General features: G+C 37.9%; 1 protein-coding gene across 1 annotated transcript in view; it reads right to left on the bottom strand.

Annotated features, from left to right (window-relative positions):
- The window catches only part of ssp3 (SCAPER domain-containing protein short spindle 3), a 408421-nt gene that overhangs the window by 88158 nt on the left and 296779 nt on the right, over positions 1 to 23484 (bottom strand). Inside the window, exon 18 of the mRNA XM_090377943.1 lies at positions 20 to 121. Within this exon, the coding sequence (XP_090234069.1) occupies positions 20 to 121 (102 nt within the window). The remainder of the gene's footprint in view (positions 1 to 19; positions 122 to 23484) is intronic.

Raw genomic sequence — 23484 nt, 5'->3', positions numbered from 1 at the left:
TAAGGGAATGTATACGTACAAGTTCTTCAGTTGAAGGATCTTGACCTTGATGTTGATCTTGCACGGCCTCTTGATGTTTTTTGCCTCTAAGATGACTTAGAAGATATACTTCCGAACCAATCTGTAAAAATATTTAAAAGAAAATTCATTCATATATTCACTAAAGAAAATCATGTGGCATACACAATTTAAGTAAAATATGAGGGAAGATACTATTCCCTTGAAATAATGGAAAAGTTTAATTTATTTTTTACAGTTGTTAAGCATATATAACCTCACATTAGTACAGAAACTTACTAAACCAACCATTCTAGGTTAGTTTCTGTATTAACTGAGTGATCCCATCATCAAGTAAAAAATGGGACTTAATTCTAGACAAAATTAAAAATTTTAAATTATATTTTTACATGCAATTAATAAGTAGGAACAATGAAAGCTTGATGCATTTGAAAAATTACAATTAAACAAATAAAAACCACACTAACTGTATTGTATAGACCATTTGGAGTAAAGAAAATATATACAGTGTATATATTTATAATCAGACATTTTGGAGCTCTGTAGCTCCTTTTCTGTCCTTTCTTTTCATCATAATGGACTATGATGTATGACTTGCAGCATTAAAAGCTGAACAGCTTTGTATGCTAGAGCAGTTGGTCATGCAAGTCAAAGTGATAGAGTAGCCGTTATGGGACACAGTAAAGATATAACACGGAGTTTCAATAGTGCATGATTACGTGAGTCATGCATTGGGTTCTTGCACATCGGAAATGGCATATCTTGTCAGCTGTTCATGGCCAAATGTGTTGCAGGTATAAAAAGAATTGTGTTGAATGGGTCAAACCACCTCCCACTGACAGAAATGTAAAAGATTATACAAGGTCAATTTTCATGGTAAGTGAAGGGTGCAGCACATTAGCATTAGCATTAGCATTAGCATTAGCATTAGCAGAGGCATATGATGCAAGAAAGCAAGCTTACTCAGCATCAGCCAAAAAAAAAAAAAAAAAAAAAAAAACACCCACTCCCATTTCACCCCTCCGTTCGTTCGAAATACCTGTCCAGTTGAGCTTTAAATTTGTTTAGGCTATCAACTTCAACAACAAGTGATGGAAGTCGGTTCCACCAACCAACCACCCGCTGGCCAAAGGCAAATTTCCGCACATCTATCCGACATCCGTCCTTCCTCAATTTGAATTTATGCCCTCTGAGGTGATTATTCTGAGAAAGATGAAGAATCCCATTGGCATTGAGCATGCTCAAACCATTCAAAGCCTTATACACCTCTATCAGATCACCTCGCCGGTGCCTAGTCTCCAGACTCTGTAATTTGCAAAACTTAAGCCTTTCTTCGTAAGAGCAACCCTTTGTTCCATTTACTAATCTTGTTGCCCTTCTCTGTACCCGTTCCAGCAGCTCTACATCCTTCTTGAAATGAGGCCTCCAGACCTGTATACAGTACTCAAGATGTGGCCTTACCATTGCCTTATACAAGGGAATAATCACCTCCTTATCCCTGCTAGAAAAATTCCTGTATATCATTGACAAGACACCATGCGCTACTCTTGCAGCTCGTCTGCACTGCTCAGAGAACTTCATATCTGCCTGCACAATTACCCCCAGGTCCTTTTCATTCTCCACCACTGTCAGTGTAGTACCGCAGAGTTGATACGTTGCTCTGGGGTTACTGTTTCCCATATGCAGCACTTTACATTTGTCGATGTTAAACCTCATTTGCCACCTCTCAGCCCATCTGTTCAACCTTTCCAGATCCTGTTGCAGCAGCATAGCGTCAGTATTGTCCTTAACGACCCTGCCAACCTTTGTATCATCTGCAAACTTGGACATTAAACTTGATATCCCATCATCAATATCATTCATAAACACCGAAAACAACAACGGACCCAACACTGAACCTTGAGGAACTCCACTAATAACATTAGTCCACGTTGAGCAGTGTCCATTGATTACCACTCTCTGTCTTCTGCCACTCAACCATCCCCTTATCCATAGCAGCAATTTGCCTCCAATGCCACACTGCTCCAATTTGTGCAGCAGTCTTCCATGTGCAACAGTATCAAAAGCCTTTCTAAGATCCAAATATATAATATCAAAGTTATTCCCTGCATCCAGTTCTTTTGTGACTACATCATAGTATCCATTGTATTCATTGTATGGGTTCAATGGCAGGTCACTGTGCAACAGATGACATTGCAATACAACACAGGGAATTCAAGAATATCTCAAATGATGATGCACCACACACTCAGATGTATAGGGTTCCACACCAGACTCATGGTCATGCTGTCCATGAACCCATTGTGCATGGTGGCCACTATGCAGGCAGGTGGCAGTAGGTACTTAATATAAGACGTTTTTCTGGCAAGAACTAGGACCCCTGGTGTGTATGTACCATGCTGCATTTTTTCCCAGATGGAAACAGGATCTTTCGAAACAATAACGTGCAGCATTATCGGACCCACACTGTGCACAAGTGGTTCACAGAACAGTGAAGATATCACCCATCTTGATAGACCTCCAAATTTGCCTGACCTAAATCCAATCGAACACCTGTGGGATGTTTAGTAGCAGTAAGTGAGGTGTATGGACACACAACCATCATTTATTCCAATAATGTGGAAAGATTGCAGGCAGCATTGCTGCACATCTCTACATACATCTTCAGATATCTAACGGAGTTAGTGCCTAGGTAAATAGCGGCTGTTATCTGTGCAAATGGTGACTCAACTTGGTATTAGGTATGTAGTCATAATTCAATGATCCCTTACTATGTATATAATGGCCTTCCACTGATTGGAAACCCTATTCACAGTTTTGCTTGGAAACTCTTCCAGTTTGAGAAACCTTTCTCTGCACAAAGAACCTTCACTAGGCATATCCATTGCCAATTCCATAAATGCTGATCTTTGGGTAATTCTTTAAAGAAAACTTAGTTAACTTCAATCCATCTATAACTCAGTTGTGTGTTATTCCTTGCAAAAAAAAAAAAAAAAAAAAATCCTCTTGTAATCACTCTGATTTCTAATTTCTGTTGGCATAAACACATTACAAATTTTGGTTTCTCTGCATTAAAAAAAACTCCAGCAGATTAGCATCGCTCCCTATGATATGGTAGAGCATTAGGGGTTCTTTAAGGTTTGGCAGAAAAGTGAATGAGATTTGCTGGGCAGTGGTGTACAAAGTACATTAAACAAGAATATGCTTCATTGTAAGCAAAGAGTTGAATTGTGTGCACTGCAGAGGAGCATTATCTGTGAGGAGATAAAGGTCAGCAAGTTGACTGGCCAATTTGTGCTCTGGCTAAGACTACTTCCTCCCTTCTGTTTACGCAGAAGCTGGAGGTCCATAACTGCAGTTAATGTTTAATTTGAAGGAGTTTATTATGTGTTTGAGTTTGCCATTGAAATGTCCATTGTTCCCTACATATTCTTTACATTTGTAGTCAACATATGGAATATAATAATGTGATAATTCTGTGTTGGATGGATGTTTAGCAGCATAGTCTACACATTCATTTCCTAGCATCCCAGCATGGCCTGGAATCCAGCAGAAGATAACCACTGACTGGAGTTCCTGAATATGTATTAGTTTGGATTTTATGAATTTTATTAAAGGATGTGTATGAGAGTAGATATTCTGTAAGGCCATAAGTGCACTCTTGGAGTCTATATATATATATATATAATGCTTTTTCGGATGGACAAATGGAGAATATTTTCTAGTGCGAGCCTGATGGTACATAATACAGCTGTATAGCTGCTGCATTCAGTGAGAAGTGATATAGAAATGGTTTTATGAAGACAGTTGCAGCACCTACTCAACTTTCAGACTTTGACCGTACAGTATATATTTTTGTAAAATGCAGATAATTTTGGGTGTGGGCAATATGGAGTTGTTATATGTTGACATTTGCAAGGGAGTGCTTTCCCCAGTTTAGGAAATAACTGTCGCAGGATGGTTTAATAGAGGACCATGGAGATCTGGACTGTTTGAATCTTGGAGAACTTTGTCAAGGCGTATATTCCAAGTTCGTGATAATGCCTGCAATCTGATAGCAGTAAGCTGAGCTGCCCTGGGTTTATTTCTGTAGTATACACTGTGAACTAAGGATCATTAAGTATCGACCTAATGGTGTGTGTAGGTAGACTTTGAATTTTAGTTGTGTAGTTAAGAAGTAACATCTTTCTCCTGAGGCTTAGGGGAAGTTCATGAGCTTCAATATAAAGACTTTGAACTGGTGTCATTCTATAAGCACCTATAGCAATCTTCGGGGCAGAATGTTGAATAGGGGCAAGCTGTGCTGGCACGCTCTCCCTATCATACACTGGGACATCATAATCAAGGCAAGATATGATGAAGGCTCTATGCAAATGAAGTAACATGTAACATTCTGCATCCCATGCCATTGAAGAAATAACTCGAGTATGTTCATTTTTATCTGGCAAGTTATCCACAGATATTTAACGTATTCCAAGAAGTTCAATTTACTATCGAAAATCAGACCAAGGAGACAAATGCTATTCACAACTGAGATAGGATGATTTGTTAAGTGTAGTTCTGGGTCTTCATGCACCTTTCATTTATTACAAAAGTGAATGACTAGATTTCTGACAAGATAGTTGATACTCAATTCTGTTCCATTCACAGCTGAATATTATTAATTGAAATTTGGAGCTGCTGCTGAATGAAGGTCATGTTCTGCGAACTGCAGGTAAGATAATTGGCATAGAGGTATGAATTCACAGTGTTGGGAATATTTTTTTAGTGATTTATTTATTGTTATTGCAAATAAGGTGGAACTGAAAAAACAGAGCCCCGTGACACTCCTTCTTGTGTATATGTTTGGGAGAGGACTTGTGTTGGTATTAAACTTGAAAAGACCCATGAAGAAGGAAGTTCTGTATGAAATATGGTAAGTGGCCTCCCAGGATACCAAAATACCATGTGGTGTCAAAGGCTTTTTCTAGGTCAAGGCATACCATGACGATATGCTCATTTCAGATGAATGTATCTTGATGTTTATTTTAGCTTTGACCAGGAGATCTAGGGCTGATCGATTTTTTTTTCTGAAACCAAATTGATTATCAGAGATTAGATTTCTGGAGTCAAGATACAATGTCAGCTGACAGTGGATAATTTTTTCCAGGGTTTTACTTAAGCACTGGTAAGAGAAACAGAATGATTGTTCCCTGGTTTTGGAACTGCCAGTACATAGGAGCAATGCCAGGAGCTGGGGAATGATTGTTCAATGAAGATGTGATTGTAGAATGTAAGCAGCAAAGAGACTGATTTATTATCTAAGTGTTGGAGCATTATGTAATATATTCTGAAGGGAACTGCAGTGCTGTTTTTTGAGGTAGATATGGCTTCTTGAAATTCAAGCATCGTAAGTGGTTGCTTCAGTTGGGATTTTTTGGCTAAAACTTTGATCTTCTGGAATGATGGATCATATACTGTCAAGGCAGACAAGTGTGCAAATACAGTCCCTAGGGCATTCACAATCTCTGTAGGAGTAGAAAGCTCCTGCTCATTCCAGTTGAGAAGTAGGGTGTATAATGGGAGAAATTTTCCAAAGCTGTTTTATTTTGCTCTATATTATTCTTATACCAGTATTTTTATTAATTGAGCTTGCAAACCGAATACAAGAGTCTCTTTTAGCTTCTTCCTAATGTGACAGGCTTTGGCTCTAAGTCTCTTATAATTTAAAAGACTGATCACGGTAGGATGTTTGCGAAACAGATTCTATGTGCTGTTTTTTTCTTCTTTTTTCACCACTATACTCTTCATTTCACCCCTATACCCAGTAGGAAATTTGTTTAAATTTCATACTGGGCTTTTTGCCTTCATTTTTTAATTCAAACTTTTATTCAACTTTTCTTTAACAGGATTTAATCGGCATTATTTTAGCTTTTTAACTTTACTTTATTTATTTTTATTTATGTTTGAATTTTATTCCATCCTTTTGGTCTCTGTTGGGTCGGCTATGATGTATATGTTTCGTATGTATACATCATAACAGAAACAGAGACCCTCCTTATTGCAGTGGCTCCTATGGTTTTGGCTGCCGACCCTTTGAAGAAGTAGTTAAAGTCCTAGGACCCACTGCATTAGGTACCATTTTTGTTATCATTATTTATGTTAATCTTAATTTCATTTAATTTCAGGTAATCTGGTTTTACCTTGCTGGCATTCTCAATTTTTTCCATTGTAATTACACTTGACAGGTCAACATCCCTACCCAATACACTGATAAAATACATTTGTCTATATTTCATTATGGTTGCTGGGTATTTCTGCTAGGACTAGTAGCTCTGGATCCATAACCCAGTTTAATAATTTAATATTTTTTCTTGCTTAAATGTTCAGTAATGTCATTAAATCCTATTATTTTTATCAATATTTTATATATGAAAATCTCGAACGTGAAAGGTATTAGGAACCTATAGTACTTAGTATCATACACAGATTGAAGGCTGAGAAGACAAAACATACTTGTTGACTGTGATGGATATTGAAGGAGCTGAAGCTGTGCAGGGTGTTTCTCAAACTTGAAGGTAGAATGTAATGTGTCATCATCAGCAAAACTATAGATAGGACTCCACTAAGTGGAAGGGGTTTGAAAATATACAATATATGTAATTTTCAGGAAATATATGTGAAGAAAGGTTGTTATAGACAACAAAAGTAGCAGGGATAAATGAGAAGTTCATTCTATAAGTTTGGACAATGAATGAATACTAACTGGTTGCAGCATGTGTTCAGACTGGTTTGAAGAACAGTGCCTATGGAAGTATCTACAGAAAAGGCATGCAGTAGGAACTGAACATATATGAGAGTGTAGAGACTTTGTAAGAGATAAGTCATTGATTAAACCGACTGCCCTCTTTTGAATAGAATCTAGAAGCTTGAGAGATGTTTTAAGGGATCCACTCCAGATGCTGGAACAATATTCCATGGTAAGGCAAATTTGAGATTTGTGAATTTGAGGCAATAGGTGTTTAGAAGAAAAGCAATGCCAAGAGTGAAAAAGACAATCTAGTTTTTCAATGCATAGGAATCAATATTTGTAAAGTGCTTCTGCCAAAAGAGATTAGGTCAGGGTAATCCCTAAAAGAGATATATGATTTTTTCCAGAAATTTTAGCATCACCAAATACAAGAATAGGAGCAGTAGACTCTTTTTTGAAAGAAATAAGACAGGCCTGAGTTGTTTTTTTTTTTTTCACACCGTTGGACAATTACCTGTAGATAGACAAACATATAAGTTAGTGCAAATGCATCATGTCTATATACAGTAAGTTAACCAAAGTTAATTATAATAGCATCATTTCATTACATTTCATATTGTGAATGCCTTCACAGGTTGCCTCTCCAGTTATACTTTAAATAACTAATACTTCCCCAGTAGAAAAGACTAGTATGACATTTAAGGAATTTGTGGTGAATATTGAAGAAGGTGAAGCTGTGCAGGGTGTTTCTCAAACTTGAAGGTGGAATGTAATGTGCCATCATCAGCAAAATTATGGATAGGACCCACTAAATGGAAGGGGTTTGAAAATATACAAGAAGAAAAGAGTGTAAGAAACCATTGGACCCTAAGAAACAACTAAATTAGTTGAAAAGTTAAAAGACAAGAGAGCCATCACCTGCAGTAAGTGGTCAAAAACAGTGGTGATTCAAATGCAGAAAAACAATTGGCAATCCATAAGATGGAAGCTTGTTTAGAAGACCTTTGTGCTATGCCTTTATGACACACTCTTGATCTGCTGATTCTAAAAAGTGCTCCAGAGCACACCTGAACACTGCTGTGGATCAGCTACACCCAGCAATGTTTCATGTTTACCCATCTACACAGGGGAACTTTCAAGGTGACAGTGCAACCAGCTACCATACAGCATATGTGAAAGTCATCTGAGAAACTTCAACCATCTGTCACAGCAAAATCAATCCTTGGAGTGAACAGTCAAATATTCCTCATGTCACTTTCCAACAACTCGTCGATCCCATTCCACATCACATCAGAGCAGTAATTTGGGCCAGTGGCAGTCCAATGTACTAAATCATGGTCCTAATAAAGTGGCCAGGCAGTGTATGTTTGAGTTTTATCTGTTTGGTTGGAATAATAAAGAACTTAAAGTTATTATTATATTAAAGAACTTAAAACGTTCCTTAAGAATCGTTTGAACATTTGTCTTTTCTTAACAAAAGACAAAACAGTCAGCATAACTTTTTATATTTGGTTTGTGCTTAATACTTCCTTCCTAAAATTTTTAATCTTTTGAGAATAGTACTGGTAGAAGAGGCAGCACAGTCTCAATAAGCACAGATATACATATTACTTTTGGCCCCGGGTGCCAAGCGATTGTGATCGGGCATTTTCTCTGTGCCACCCAAACTGATGTTATAGTCACTTCAATCTCTGACTGGGCTATGACTGTTCTCTCCTAGCAACAGTCCAATATACCTAAGCAGTTGAACCAGGCAGCAATACTGCACTTACAATACCCGCTACATCTCTTTCTCCTCCTCCAGTGATTGCTTCTACATCAAATAATTGAAGCTCAAATTTAAAAAAGAATATCCCAGAAACATCTATGGATACAACTGACTCGTCCAGACATGAAGAACTGATCTTAGAAATATATGCAGAAGAAGATATGGACACCGGTCAGCCATTCTTCTCAAAAAAGACAAACCAAAGCCTGAATGCCACAAGCCAGTCACATTAAAAAAACAGTCAGATACAGCTTCTTCTACTAAACACCAGTAATGCCTTATATTCTACAATGGAATTGTAGAGGATTTCGTAGCAACCTTAATGATATTCAAGTCTTAATTAACTGCTACTCTCCAGTTGGTTTCTGTCTACAGGAAACCTATCTAACTCCACCGAACTATGCCATCTACCGACAAGATCGTAATACTTCAAATGCCGCCCATGGGGTGCGGCCATCTTGGTCAGCTCAAAGATCCCAACCAAGAAAATTGTTTTTCAACCTGAAATTGAAGTAATTGCTATACGTTTAATAACACAGAATGCATTAACACTAGCATCAGTCTATCTCCCACTAAGTCATACCTTCTCTTACCAAGATCTTGAAAACTTGTTAATTCAGTTACCTTCTCCTGTCTGTCCCTTGGGGGATTTCAATGGCCACCACCCCTTATGGGGATCGACTAAATTAGATAGACATGGCCAACTAATTGAAACTTTTCTGTTCTTAATACTGGTGCACCCACCCACATACAATTACCAACTGGACAAACTTCTGCAATCGATCTATTAATATGCTCCCCGATTCTGTTTCCAATCACAGAATGGTCTGTTATGGATGATCATATGGGCAATGACCATTTTCCAATTATTTGTGATCTGCTCACTGCACAATCACCATTAGCTCAACCTTACAGGAAATGGAAGTTCTCTCAAGCCAATTGGGTCAAATTTCAGTTAGCTTAACCCTGGATGAACAATTTGTATGAATCCATTCAATAGATGAAACCACAGATTATATCACTTCACACCTACTATCTGCACCTAAATGTTCAATTCCATTGTCGAATCCCCAATCCCGATGGCACCTTAACTATTCGTGGAATGAAGACTGCACAAAAGCAAAGAAGTTAAAAAAATAAAGCATGGAATTTATTTCGTAGATCCCAACCACTGCTAATCTTATCAATTACAAGAAGCTAAGGGCAAAAGCACATACCATTCAAAGGTAAGCCAAGAAGAATTCTTGGATTCAGTTTGCATCTACATCCAGGCCTCGCATAACACGAGTTCGATTAACGCATTTTTCGTTACTGCTATTTGAAAAATTATACCACTTTTCACTTTACATGATGCAAATTTCCAGTTAACGCAATCTTTTTTTTTTTTATGTGATAGTGGAAAACGTTTGAATTGTGTGTTAAGCTTACCGCTCGTTGGACGGGCAATAAACAAATGTTTGCATGCTGCCCACCTCAGTGTGTTCCTTCAACCATCAGAAGAAGATGTGTTTGTCTCCCGCTAATAAAGTCAATGCAGACTTGCATTTAAAAATTCTAATTTTTAAATGAGCCAGATGAAAATGTTACCGTGAAGGAGATAAAGGTAAAAGAACTAGTTGAAATCTTTCGTATCGCAGAGAACCTCAAAGCTTTTGTTTGAGATTCTCTGTGATATTTATTTCTCCAGGGCCCAGAGGAGGTTGTTGAAGGCTATCGGAAATTGATTGATGAAAAGAGAAAGTCAGCACTGTTCACACGACTCTGTTCAAATATTTCTGTAACAAATTGTTTCTTCATTGTGTATTTTATGTCAGAGGCTCCCAAACTTTCCCGGTTCACGGTGCCTTTAGTGTCTCAGTAATTTTTTCACGTGCATCTAAACCAAAAGAAATACCTAACAGTTCCATTTATTAAGTAGTTAGGTCCAAACAACTTAATAAGAAATGTTGAAACTGTGAACTACTTCAAGCTAGTAATTTGCGTGGTGTCCAACAGATGTCAGGTATTGCTGTATTTCCCTCGAAAATTTAAAATATTCCACAGCGCACAGTTTTGGAACCGCTGTTTTATGCAATAAACATTTAATTCCATAATTATTTTCATTGTCTTTTACATGGCATACAGTTAAAAAGTTATTTAAAAGGTATTTTTAAAATTTTTTTATGGACATTCCTGAAGGTCAAGGACCAATTACAGTTTTTACTATTGATTATTATATTCAATTAATTCGTTTCGGTTTTTCGCGATGCGCTCGAAGGATGAATTAATTACGTTAATTGAGGTCAGCCTGTACCATAAACAGAAACACTAACTCCAGGTTATTATGGAAGAAAATTAGATAGATTTCTGGCAAATTTCCAACCATCCCTTCACCAATTCTATTATGGAATGGGCAAGAATCCTTTGCTCCTGAGGACATAGCAAATGTCTTGGGCAAAACCTTTGCCCAAGCTTTGGCAACATCAACTTATTCTCTGGATTTCCAGAAAATAAAGACCAAGACTGAACAGCGAGCCATCAACTTTTGAACCTCAGTTTCCCTTCCATATAACCAGCCTCTTCAATATTCTGAACTTCTACACGCCATTAAAACAACATGCAACAGTCCTGTGGGCCAGATGGAATATGTTATATCATGTTAGAAAACCTTGGTGACAAAAATTTACAAATACTGCTGGTGTACTATAACCGAATATTTCTGGAAAACATTTATTCCAGCTCTTGGCATCATGCCACAGTTCTTGCCTTTTCTAAATCTCGAAAAGATCCTACCAGTCCATACAGTTAGAGACTAATTTCCCTCTCAAGTTGCCTCGGTAAATTACTTGAAAAAATTATCCACAATCGACTTGTTTGGATCACTGAAACACAACACCTAATAAGCATGGCTTTTGTAAGAACAAGTTCTCCTTAGATCTCATGATCAAGGCCGAGTCTGCAATTCGCAATGCCTTCGTAAAAAGGTTAACACCTTGTTATGGTTTCCATAGACATAGAGAAGGCATTTGACACTACCTGGCGTCATGGCATTCTCAGTGATCTTCATGCTCTTGGTCTACGAGGCAACCTGCCTATATTCATCAGGAACTTCCTCCAGAATTGTTCGTTCCAAGTTCGATACCACAACTCGCTTTCTATGACATTTTTACAGGAAGAAGGAGTGCCACAAGGGTCTGTACTGAGTGCAACCCCTTTTGCCCTTAAAATTGAGTCCATCACAAAAGAACTTCCAAATACTGTTGAGCCCTACCTTTATGCGGATGATCTCTTCATTTCTTGCCTCTCTCAGAACATGAGATCCATTTAAAGGCAATTGCAGATATTCCTGAATAAAGTCCAGAGGTGGGCAGGACTCAATGGCCATCACAGCAGAAAACTGTTGCAATCCACTTTTGTAATCAACAAAAAATGCATACAGATCTTGAACTTCAGATGTCCAACTTTACCATTCCAGTGACTAACAATATCAGATTCTTGGGATTAATCCTTGACATGAAATTAAATTTATTTGAGGACATTAAATCTGTGCATACTTCCTGCCTAAAAAAGCTGAACATACTATGAGTTTTATCTGCTCTGTCTTGGGGAGCAGACTATGCATCTTGCTGCTTTTATATAGAGCATTGATCAGATCCCGATTGGATTAGGGTGCTCCACTGTATGAGTCTGCTCGAAAGAGTACACTATGCTGGCTGAATTCTACACAGCATAGTGCATTGCGGATTGCACTTGGTGCTTTAAGGGCATCTCCTACCCATAGTTTATATATTGAACATTACTACTTTACTACTTAAGTACGCAGCTAAAATACAAAGTTACTGTCCACATCCTATTGAGCCCTACGTCTATAATCCTCCACTGCAAAATCTCTATAGAATTAAACCCAGTAAAGTAAGACCAGCAGGCTTATGCCTTATTGAATTAACAGAGTTGGAATGTTCCTATTTTCAACAGGTTACAAATAATCTCATCCACCTTGGACACCTCCTCCTCAATTAACTTGTGATACTTATCTTCACAAATGGGGAAAAAAATCACCTACTGACACTCAATGTGAAACAACTCCATGCAAGCCATATTCAGAAATATTATTTTTTGCCAATATATACTGATGGCTCCAAATCACATTCAGCTGTTGGAGCAGCAGCAACAGTATTTCCCTCTACAATCATTTCTGCTGCCCTTCCACATGAACATAGCAGCTTCTCTGCAGAACTTCATGCAATAAAATTCGCTTTAGAAAACTCGAACCTCAACCCATCTTTAAAATACATAGTATACACCGACTCTGAGCTCAATTACAGCAATATAAAACTTTTCCTACAAGGTTCATTATCCTATGTTAAACCAAATCAGAAGCCTCTTATTACAAACTGAGGAACATCATCAATATTAATAGTAATAGATGCATGTGATGCAAGAAAACAAGCATATAAGATTATGTAACATCAGCCAAAAAAAAAAAAAAAAATTTCACAAGACCATTCCCTCTAAACGTTTGTCCAGTTCCTCCTTGAATTTATTTAAGCCATCAACTTCCAGAATGACAGATGGAAGTTTGTTCCAGAAATTAACCAACTACTGATTAAAGGAAAACTTCCGCACATCTATTCTATAAGTGTCTTTCCTCAATTTGAATTTATGCTCCCTCGGGTTCATAATATGAGCAAGCGGAAAAATCCCATCAGAATTCAGCGTGCTCAGCCCATTCAAGGCCTTATACACCTCAATCAGATCACTTCGCAGGTGCCTAGTCTCTAGCCACTGCAATTTACAGAACTTAAGCCTCTCTTGGCAAGAGGACCCCTTCATTCCCCTCACCAATCTCATTGCCCTTCTCTATACACGCTCAAGCAACTCTACTTTCTTCCTAAAATGAGGCCTGAAGACCTGTACGTAGTACTCAAGGCGTCGCCTCACAACTGCTTTATACAAAGGGATCATCATCATCAGCCATTTTCAATCCACTGCAGGATGAAAGCCTCTCCAGCAACTTTCCAGTTCCTTCTGTTTTGTGCAATGGCCATCCATTTACTACCCACAAACTCATGAATTTCATCTTTCCATCTCCGTTGTTGTCTTCCAGGTTTTCTCTTAGCTCCTCTTGGGTACCATCCTGTTATTTTCTTAGTCCATCTGTCATCATATCTTCGAGCTATGTGTCCTGCCCAAGACCATTTTATTTCTTTAGTTTTGATAAGAATGTCCTTTACTTGAGTTTGCTGCCTAATTTCTCTTCTTATCTAACAGTCTGATTCCCAATATAATTCTTTCCATTCTTCGCTGTGTAGTTCTCAGCTTCTCTTCTATTCTTTTGGTGAGTGCCCAAGTTTCACTTCCATAAGTCATGGTGGGGAGTATACATTAGTTCATTATTTTACGTTTCAGACAAATTGGGATATTGCTCCTTAGTATGTGACTATATTTCCTGAATGCTATCCATCCAAAATTTATGACTTCCATCCATTTATCATTATTATAACTAATGACTTGTTACAGATAAGTATATGACTCCATCTTTTCAAATACTGCTCCTTCAATATTTATATCCCTTTCTGTGGCATACTTGTTCATCATTACTTTTGTTTTAGCCATATTAATCTTTAGTCCAAAATCCTTACTAACTCTGCATAACTGATTAAGGTTTTCTGCTAATTCTTCGGGATCGTGGCTTATGATCACAATGTCAACTGCAAATTGTGAATGGTTTAGGTACCCTCCATTCATGTTGAATTCTTTCTGCAACCAGTCCAATCTTCTGAAAGCTTCCTCAAGGGCAGCAGTAAACAACTTCAGAGATATTGCATCTCCTCATTGAACTCCTTTCTCAGTTTTAAATTTGCTACTGTCTTTGTCTAGTCTGATAAAGGAGGTAGCAGTCTCATATATTTTCTTCAAAATCATAATATATGGGGTATCTATGCCTTGTCTTTCCAGTGCACGAAACATTGCCTTATGCTGTATGGAGTCAAATGCCTTTTCATAATCCACAAATGCCAGGCATAATGGTGTTTTATATTCATTTGCCTTCTCCATTAGCTGTGCCATTATGTGAAGGTGATCCATAGTTGAGAATCCTGTCCTAAAGCCAGCTTGCTCTTTCGGTTGATTCTCATCAAGTATTCTTTCTAATCTGTTAGTAATGACCCTTGTGAACAACTTGTAGATGTGGGATAACAAGCTAATTGGTCTATAATTTCGAATTTCTGATTTATCTCCGTTCTTATGCAGCAAAACTATGATTGCATTATTCCACTCCTTAGGTGCCACACCTTTTCTAATGTATTTTGTGAAAAGTCTTGCCAGTTTTTGTGTCATGTCTCTTCCTCCCAATTTTAACAACTTTACAGTAACTTCATCTTCCCCCCGGAGCTTTCTGATTCCTCATTTTCTTCAACGCATGTTCTACCTCATCAGGAAGGATATCAGGTATGTTGTATGTGTTATTAATTTGAGATCCATCTTCCCCACTGCTGGCAGCATTACCTTGCTCCTTGTATAACTCTTTATAGTAGTCGTCTGCTATTTGAATTAAGCCTTCTCTGCTATTCATAAGTACACCATTGCTATTCTTCAGTTTCAGTATCATTTGTCTTTCTGTATTACTGCTCATGATTGCTGATTTAAATCCTTTGTTTTCGCTTAATGCTTCTACTTTTCTTGTGTTAAATTTTCTTATATCCTCTCTGAGTCTCTTTCTAATGGCTTTGCATAACTCAGTATACTCAATTTTCTCCCTGTCAGTGTTTTTCTTGCTCTTCGTTTGTCGTCTTTGGTTCATCGTGACAAGCGTTTCTTGACTGATTTTTTCTTCTTTGGATTTATTTTTACCTATAGGTTTCTTGGGCTTTATCACTTTAAGAAAGTTGTATTATTTCTCGTCGATATCTTGGTCCTGAACAGTCTGCAGAAGCTCAAACTTGTTCTTAAGTTCCAGTACATACTGCTTTTTCTCCTCTTCTGTTATCTCAAAGACCTTTGCATTATTTACTCGAGTCAGTTTTTCCCTTTCTTTTCTTACATCTATATCAAGTGTGCATCTTACCATTCTGTGATCACTTCAAACATTTACCTTGTTCAGGGCAGTAACATCATTCACGATATATCTTCTGTTAGTGAAGATGGAGTCGATTTCATGTTGTTAATCCATTTGGGCTCTTTCATGTCAACGTTCTGTTCACCCTTTTCTTGAAAAAAAGTGTTCATTACTGACATTCCTCTAGATTCTGAAAATTCCACAAGTCTTTCACCTCTTTCACCAATTCCAAAATTTCCTATAGTTCCCCTTTCTGCACTGTTTTATACAAAGGGATAACACCTCCTTTTAGCAAAATTCCTGTATATCATTGACAAAACCCCACGACCTGCTCTTGCAGCCTGTCTGCATAGCTCAGAAAACTTCATATCTGACTGCACAATTACTCCCAGGTCTTTTTCATTTCCTACTCCCTAAGTGTAGTAACACACAGTTGGTACGTTGCTCTGGGATTACTTCTACCCATAAGCAGTACTTTGCATTTGTCAATGTTCAACTTCTGTTGCCACTTCTCAGTCCATCTGTCCAAATTTTCTAGATCCTGTTGCAGCAGCATACTGTCATTAACAACCCTGCCAACCTTTGTATCATCTGTAAACTCCGACACCAAGCCTGATATACCTTCATCAATATCATTGATAAATATACAAAACAACAGTGGGCCCAACATTGAATCCTGTGGGATTCCACTAATAACATTAGTCCACGAAGAGCAGCGTCCATTGGTTACTACTCTGTCTTCTCCCACTTAACCACCGTTTTATCCATTGCAGCAACTTACCCTTCATACCATTCTGCTCCAATCTGTACAGTAGTCTTCCATGCACAACAGTATCAAAAGCTTTCCTGAAATCGAAGTATATATGAAAATTATTTTTTGCATCCACTTCCTTTGTAACCACATCATACTATCCAATCAAATTTGTAAGACAAGACTTTTCCTTAACAAACCCATGCTATTTCTGAATTATTGATACCGTCCTTGTCTAGATGATCTTGCAATACATCTTTAACCAGTGACTCCATTATTTTATCTGTAACAGAAGTTAAACTAAGTGGTGTGTAATTAGCCATGTCACACTTTGATCTCCTTTTGTGAATCGGGGATACATTTGCACATCTCCAGTCTGTGGGGACTTGCCCTGAGTCGAAGGATGCCCTCATAATTATGGCTAAGGGTTTGCTTACTTCCTCTGCCGCTTCCTTTAATATAACTGGATAGATCACATCCATCCTGGGAGCCTTTCTTATGTTAAATTTCAACAATTTCTCCTCTACTTTGCTCTCAGTTATTACAAAATCATTAAGCATCCTGTTATTGTTTGATAAACTTCTGACATATTCCTTCCTTGTGAATGTAGATGCAGAATACTCATTCAGTTTGTTAGCTATCTGAGCAGGATCATCAACAGTCGAACCATCGATATCAAGTGGACCAGTCTGATTCATCCCTTTCCTTTTAGAGTTTATATAAGTAAAGAAGTCCTTGCTGTTTTTCTTAGCATTCTTTGCCAAAGATTTCTTGTAATCTGCCTTAGCTTCCCTAATCTCCTTTGTGACTTGATTAAGAGACTAGCTTATATCTGCCATAGGCTTCTGTGTCACCTGATAATTTATATGCATCCCATGAATTTTTGTTCTCTGCCATGAGTCTCATTGGTTCATTTGACAACCCTCTAGGCTTAAACCTTGAACAATATTTCCACAAATCACTTAGAATTTGCTGTTTGTAACATCATCCATTGGTCCCACTGTACAGAATTTAAAAACTGTCTGAGTCCACTGTAGTCACTTTTACAGAAGCAAACATTGTTCCCTGAATCTAATTATATCTTTAAGTAAATCCCACATCAGTACACAGTGATCTGCAAATTCTTAGTACACGAATAATCACTGCTGATAACGAGATCAAGAGTATCACCCTTTCTGGTTGCCTCTCGAACATGCTGCTGCAGAAAACAGTCATCCAATAAATCTACAAGTCTTGCTAGTGTGCAAGTGACCAATCCACAAGTTCCAGTCAATATCTGGGAAGTTAAAATCCCTCATTATAAGACATTGTGGTTTACTAACCCACTATTTCTCTATACAATTGTTCATTGTACTCATTACATCTATAACACACTCCTGCTCTTATTTTTGCTCTCCCAGTGCTTATATCACACCAAACTGACTCAACAGTGCACTGTCCATCTATGTCAACTGGATGCATGTCCTTAGATTTTGTTTTTCTTAATTAATAGCATAACCCCTGCTCCATTCCTATCCTTTCTGTACACATTGTACTCCCCAAATTCGAATTCTGCATTCCTAATATTTCTGTGATGCCACATCTGATATCCCAACAATATATGCCTTTGATGTCTTGACCAGCACTTCAAATTCATCAAATTTATTTATTTTTTTTACTATACTTCTAGCATTGGTGTACATGCAAGTATACATGCACCTATTCTTATTCTTAGTTACCCTAATACAGTCTGTGTATTTATTTGTTTCATGATGATTGCCATCAGTCCCTGAAACCCCCATCACCCCTCGCTCCAGGTCGATGCTCATTCTAATAGAAGTAGTGCAAGAATCGCCTTCACCTCTGCCTGCGGCTACTTTTAACCTTTTAGTCTGTGAATCCCCCCCCCAAGCTAGCAGTTTTCTGACCCACATAACGCTGCCTTGATAGCATCAGCAAACGCTCTTTCTATCGAAGTGTATCCCATCCCTGTAGAAGCAGTTTCTCCTGTTACCGAGCACAGACCACGCTGAAAAAATTGTACACCATGAGCCTTGCACAATCCGTCCAGGGCCAAATTGATTGAGAAGGCTCTCATCATATACTCCCTCCTATCATGTCTGGGTAGAATTGCAGACACTTTCATATTTAAGCCTAATTCATGACTTTTTTTTCAACATTGACCTGTATTTGTTAAGTAAATCTGCAGATTTCCTACTCTTAATGTCATTGGTGCCAACGTGTACAACAATATCACTCTTTGTGCCCTTAAAAGATGATATCCATTCTATAAAATCATCAACTTTTTCCCCTGCCAGACTTACCCTGGTCCTATTCCCTTTATCCTTTTTACACATTATATTACCCATCTCCCTAGCAATAGAGGGACCAGGACATTGTGCCTTTGAGATTGCCACTGTGGTGCCTGATGCACAAGAGTGAGCTCATTTGCATTAATCAGTGACCTTTTGCTGGATCTCAGCGCATTTGGGGATAAAGGGGAATGAATTTGCTGACAAAACTTCCAAAAATCCGTCAACTTATGATTTAACTTTTGCTCCTGTTCCAATCTCTGATTATAATAATGCCATACAAACAGCATGTCTTGCACAGTGGAAAGAGATATGGCACACCCAAACCAATAATAAACTTTATCAGTTGAAACAGGATCCACAGCTTTGGCACTCTAGCACCAAAACAGTGTGAAGAGAAATGGTGCTTGCATGGACATGAATAGGACATACATACCTGACTCACCTTCATCTACTTACTGGAGAGGATCCTCATCAGTGTCCACAGTGTTTAGCACATTTAACAGTCAAACACACTCTCATTGACTGCCCTCACTATCATCAGGACAGAACATCTGCCCTCCTTTCTCTAACAAATCTTCGAGAATCGAAGACATAAAAACATATTTTTGGCGACAATGCAAACATCAATGAATTTTTCTCTTTTCTGAAAAAAATTGGAATCTATCATAAATTCTAAAAGATCTCTGTAATAAAAAATGAAGTGATTACATCTGAATTTTTTTTTTATAATTTTCTTATGAATAGGCACATTATAGCCCCAGCAGCTCATGTGCCATTAAACCCCCCATAACACACACACACACACACACACACACACACACACACACACACACACACACACACACACACACACACACACACACACACACACACACACACACACACACACACACACAACTTTTCCTTTTGTGATTGCTTTAAAAAATTCAACATTTGTTGTAGCTAATTTGTCCTAGCTGAATCTCTTTATTATTTGACTCTCTCATATGACTTTATAAGTACCATTAATTATACTCGGAATTCCCTCCCCCCAAAAAAGTGAAATATAATATCAGGAAATTAACACCGCTTGTTGAGTCACTTGGTAATTCTTTTTAGTACCAGTTTATGCTTTTCTATACTTTATCATATCTCCTTTAATTACTTTAAATTCTTTAATTATTTTACATTTAATTTAATATTCATTTTTTATAATCTCACTTATAAATTTTAATTAAATTTCACAACCATTCAGAGATTTCTTGATAGACTATTCCTAATACTGTCACTGTGCTTAGTCACATACCACTATTTAACTAGGAATTGGATTTCTTACAAACTTATTTCTCCATGAGATTAAAATTAGAACAGATATTCAACTTCAAGTTTTCTAGTTTGTTGAATGGAATTTCCACGTAATAAGATTTCCTTTAATTATACGTTGCAATACAGTAATACTCCGAAGTTACTCGATAGGTGGGTCCGATGAAAATCGCTTAAGTCGAATTCGCGTAAGTCGGGGTACAACTTTGCATATAAATACATATAAATTTTGTTTAATTGGGACCAAGGACTAACAAACACTAGTTTAGAAGAAAAATATTAATAAAATTGCAGTTCTTTATACATATTAATACAAAATATGTATTAAAAAAATAAATGGCTTACGTAAAAAAGTTATTTCAATGTTGATGGCTTCATAAAATCTAACAAATTCGTCTGACGACACAGACTTCTTTTTTTCACGCAGAATTTCTTCGTAGCAAGCTAATAATTTTTTCATTCCTTGCTTTGTAGCTATAACGCGTTCTTCGTTATAGTCTATGTTTTCTAAAATTTTTAAGCCCTTTTCAATTGACTGATACCTTCTGTCAAGTTTGCAATTGTCATGTGCTTTTCGCCGTTGCCTCATTTAGGCCTGTAGCACATGCAATATCACATGGTCTTTCATTTCGCTCGAAGTGTTTCACAATTTCATATTTTTTCTCTATCGACAGAGGCGGACTGGCCATAAGCCTTACCGGGGAAACCCCGGTGGGCCTGTGTGATTTTGACCATAAACCATAGTATGAGGCCACTATAAATTTTCCCGGGTAAGAATTTTTGACCCAGTCCGCCTCTGTTTATCGATAATTGCTTTTCTTTTTCTCTTTGAATCTGCAGTGTCTTCAGTACGCTTCCTTTTCAGACCTTTTAAGTATTTTTAGGGAATAAAGCACAATTACAAAACGAGGAGGCACACTTGATACGCATAAACAAAGCTGCGCGCATGTAGCAACTGAATAAACAACACTATAAAGGCAGAGATACACTATTAACACCTCACATTTCTAGGGATTACTACCATAAAACAATAAAAACCCAGTTGCGTTTCTGCTAGTGGAATCTGTTATAAACTGGTAGTAAACTCGATCTAATTGCATACCGATAGCTGGAATTGTGTTGGTTTTTATGTTATTATAGTGAAATGTGTTTCCCCTAAAACAAATATATTTTCAGAATCTTCTCTTCATTCCTATCGTTTTGCGTTCGGTTGGGATAATTCTGCGTTCGACTACCATTTCTTGTAAACACAAAGGCGAATCATGCATAAGCCAATTCGGTTCGTGTTATATTATAAGATATCGTTACCGTATTTATAAATAGTGTATGATCGAATTCGTGTAGTGTAAACACGTGTTATACGAGGACTGACTGTATACGGCTCGACCAACGCGATCCATTTCTCTCGTGAAAACGATGTAATTTCCGACAAACGTTGAGCACGAATTCGAATGCACATATATAAATATGACAGTTAGAATACAAATTCTTGTATATGTGTGCAGCTCATGCGCAGCAAAGTTGAATTTTGTTCATCTTTCGCTCTCACTCTCCGCCGTCGCACCGTATATCGATAACATATGAAAAACGACCTTGAAGATAGTGGGTGGCAGTGTTGCCAAACGAAAAAATCAAGAACCGCGTAACTCCGAGTTCGCGTAAGTCGGGGTATTACTGTATTTCTTGGATGTAAAAAATTATCACTGAAATAAATTTAATAAAAAGTAAAAGTAATCTTTAATTCTTTAATGATCATATTCTGCAAGGGCTGTTCAATAAAGAATGATAAATTTTTTTTCCAAAACTTTTATTAATCATTCATATTTCGATGGTCCTTTTCAAAGGAGTCTCCATTTGATGAAATGCACCTACTCCGACATTTCTGCCATTCTTCCAATACGTGGTGGAAGCCATTTTTTGACATACATTTGAGAATCGTCTCCAATGTCTTTCAACTTCTTCTGACAACTGGAAACATTTTCCTTACAGCTCCTTTAACTTTGGAAATAAAAAAGAAATTGCAGGGTGCAATTTTTTGTCAGGGTTGTAGGGTGGATGAGGAACACATCTGACATTAATGCTAGCTAAGTACTTGATGACAGTACAAGCAATGTGTGGTCTCACATAGTAGTAGTAGTAGTAGTAGTGGCATGTGATGCAAGAAAGCAAATGTATGAGCTTATGCAGCATCAGCCAAAAAAAAAAAAATCACACCATTCCCTCCAAATGCCTGTCCAGTTCCTCCTTAAATTTATTCAACCTATCAACTTCCACAACGACAGATGGAAGTTTGTTCCAGCAATTAACCACCTGCTGGCTAAAGACAAATTTCCGCACATCTATTCTACATCTGTCTTTTCTTAATTTGAATTTATGCCCCCTTAGATTCGTAATCTGAACAAGTGGAAGGATCCCATCAGAATTCAGCGTGCTCAACCCATTCAAGGCCTTATATACCTCAATCAGATCACCGTGCAGGTGCCTAGTCTCTAGCCACTGCAATTTGCAGAACTTAAGCCTCACTTGGTAAGAGGATCCCTTCAATCCCCTCACCAATCTTGTTGACCTTCTCTGTACACGCTCAAGTAAATCTACATCCTTCCTAAAATGAGGCCTCCAGACCTGTACGCAGTACTCAAGCCGTGGCCCGACCATTGCCTTATACAGAGGGATAATCACCTCCTTTTCCCTGCTAGCAAAATTCCTATATATCATTGACAAAACCCCATGATCTGCCCTGGCAGCCTGTCTGCATTGCTCAGAAAACTTCATATCTGCCTGCACAATTACTCCCAGGTCTTTTTCATTTTCTACCACCTTAAGTGTAGTACCACACAGTTGGTACGTTTCTCTGGGGTTACTTCTACCCATATGTAGTACAGTAATACCCCGACTTACGCGAACTCGGAGTTACGCGGTTCTTGATTTTTTCGTTTGGCAACGCTGCCGCCCACTATCTTCAAGGTCGTTTTTCATATGTTATCGATATACGGTGCGACGGCGGAGAATGAGAGCGAAAGATGAACAAAATTCAACTTTGCCGCTTTTATGTTTTTTATATCAGTGAAGGGGAAACACATTTCACCATTATAACGTAAAAACCAACACAATTCCAGCTATCGGTATAATCGCAAATGCAATTAGATCGAGTTTACTACCAGTTTATAACAGATTTCACTAGCAGAAACGCAACTGGATTTTTATTGTTTTATGGTAGTAACCCCTAGAAATGTGAGGTGTTAATAGCGTATCTCTGCCTTTATGGTGTTGTTTATTCAGTTGCTACATGCGCGCAGCTTTGTTTATGCGTATCAAGCATGCCTCCTCGTTTTGTAATTGTGCTTTATTCCCTAAAAATGAGTAAAATACTTGTGTCCTGGTGAAGACTGCAGATTCAGAGAGAAAAAGAAAAGCAATTATCGATAAACAGAGGCGGACTGGGTCAAAAATTCTTACCCGGGAAAATTTATAGTGGCCTCATACTGTGGTTTATGGCCAAAATCACACTGGCCCACCGGGGTTTCCCCGGTAAGGCTTATGGCCAGTCCGCCTCTGTCGATAGAGAAAAAATATGAAATTGTGAAA

The sequence above is a fragment of the Mastigoproctus giganteus genome, chromosome 7, assembly GCF_048544385.1.
Source record: "Mastigoproctus giganteus isolate SK-2022 chromosome 7, ASM4854438v1, whole genome shotgun sequence".
Taxonomy (NCBI): Eukaryota; Metazoa; Arthropoda; class Arachnida; order Uropygi; family Thelyphonidae; genus Mastigoproctus; species Mastigoproctus giganteus.
The sequence above is the reverse complement of the archived record's forward strand: the minus strand, read 5'-3'. Positions and strand labels throughout refer to the sequence as shown.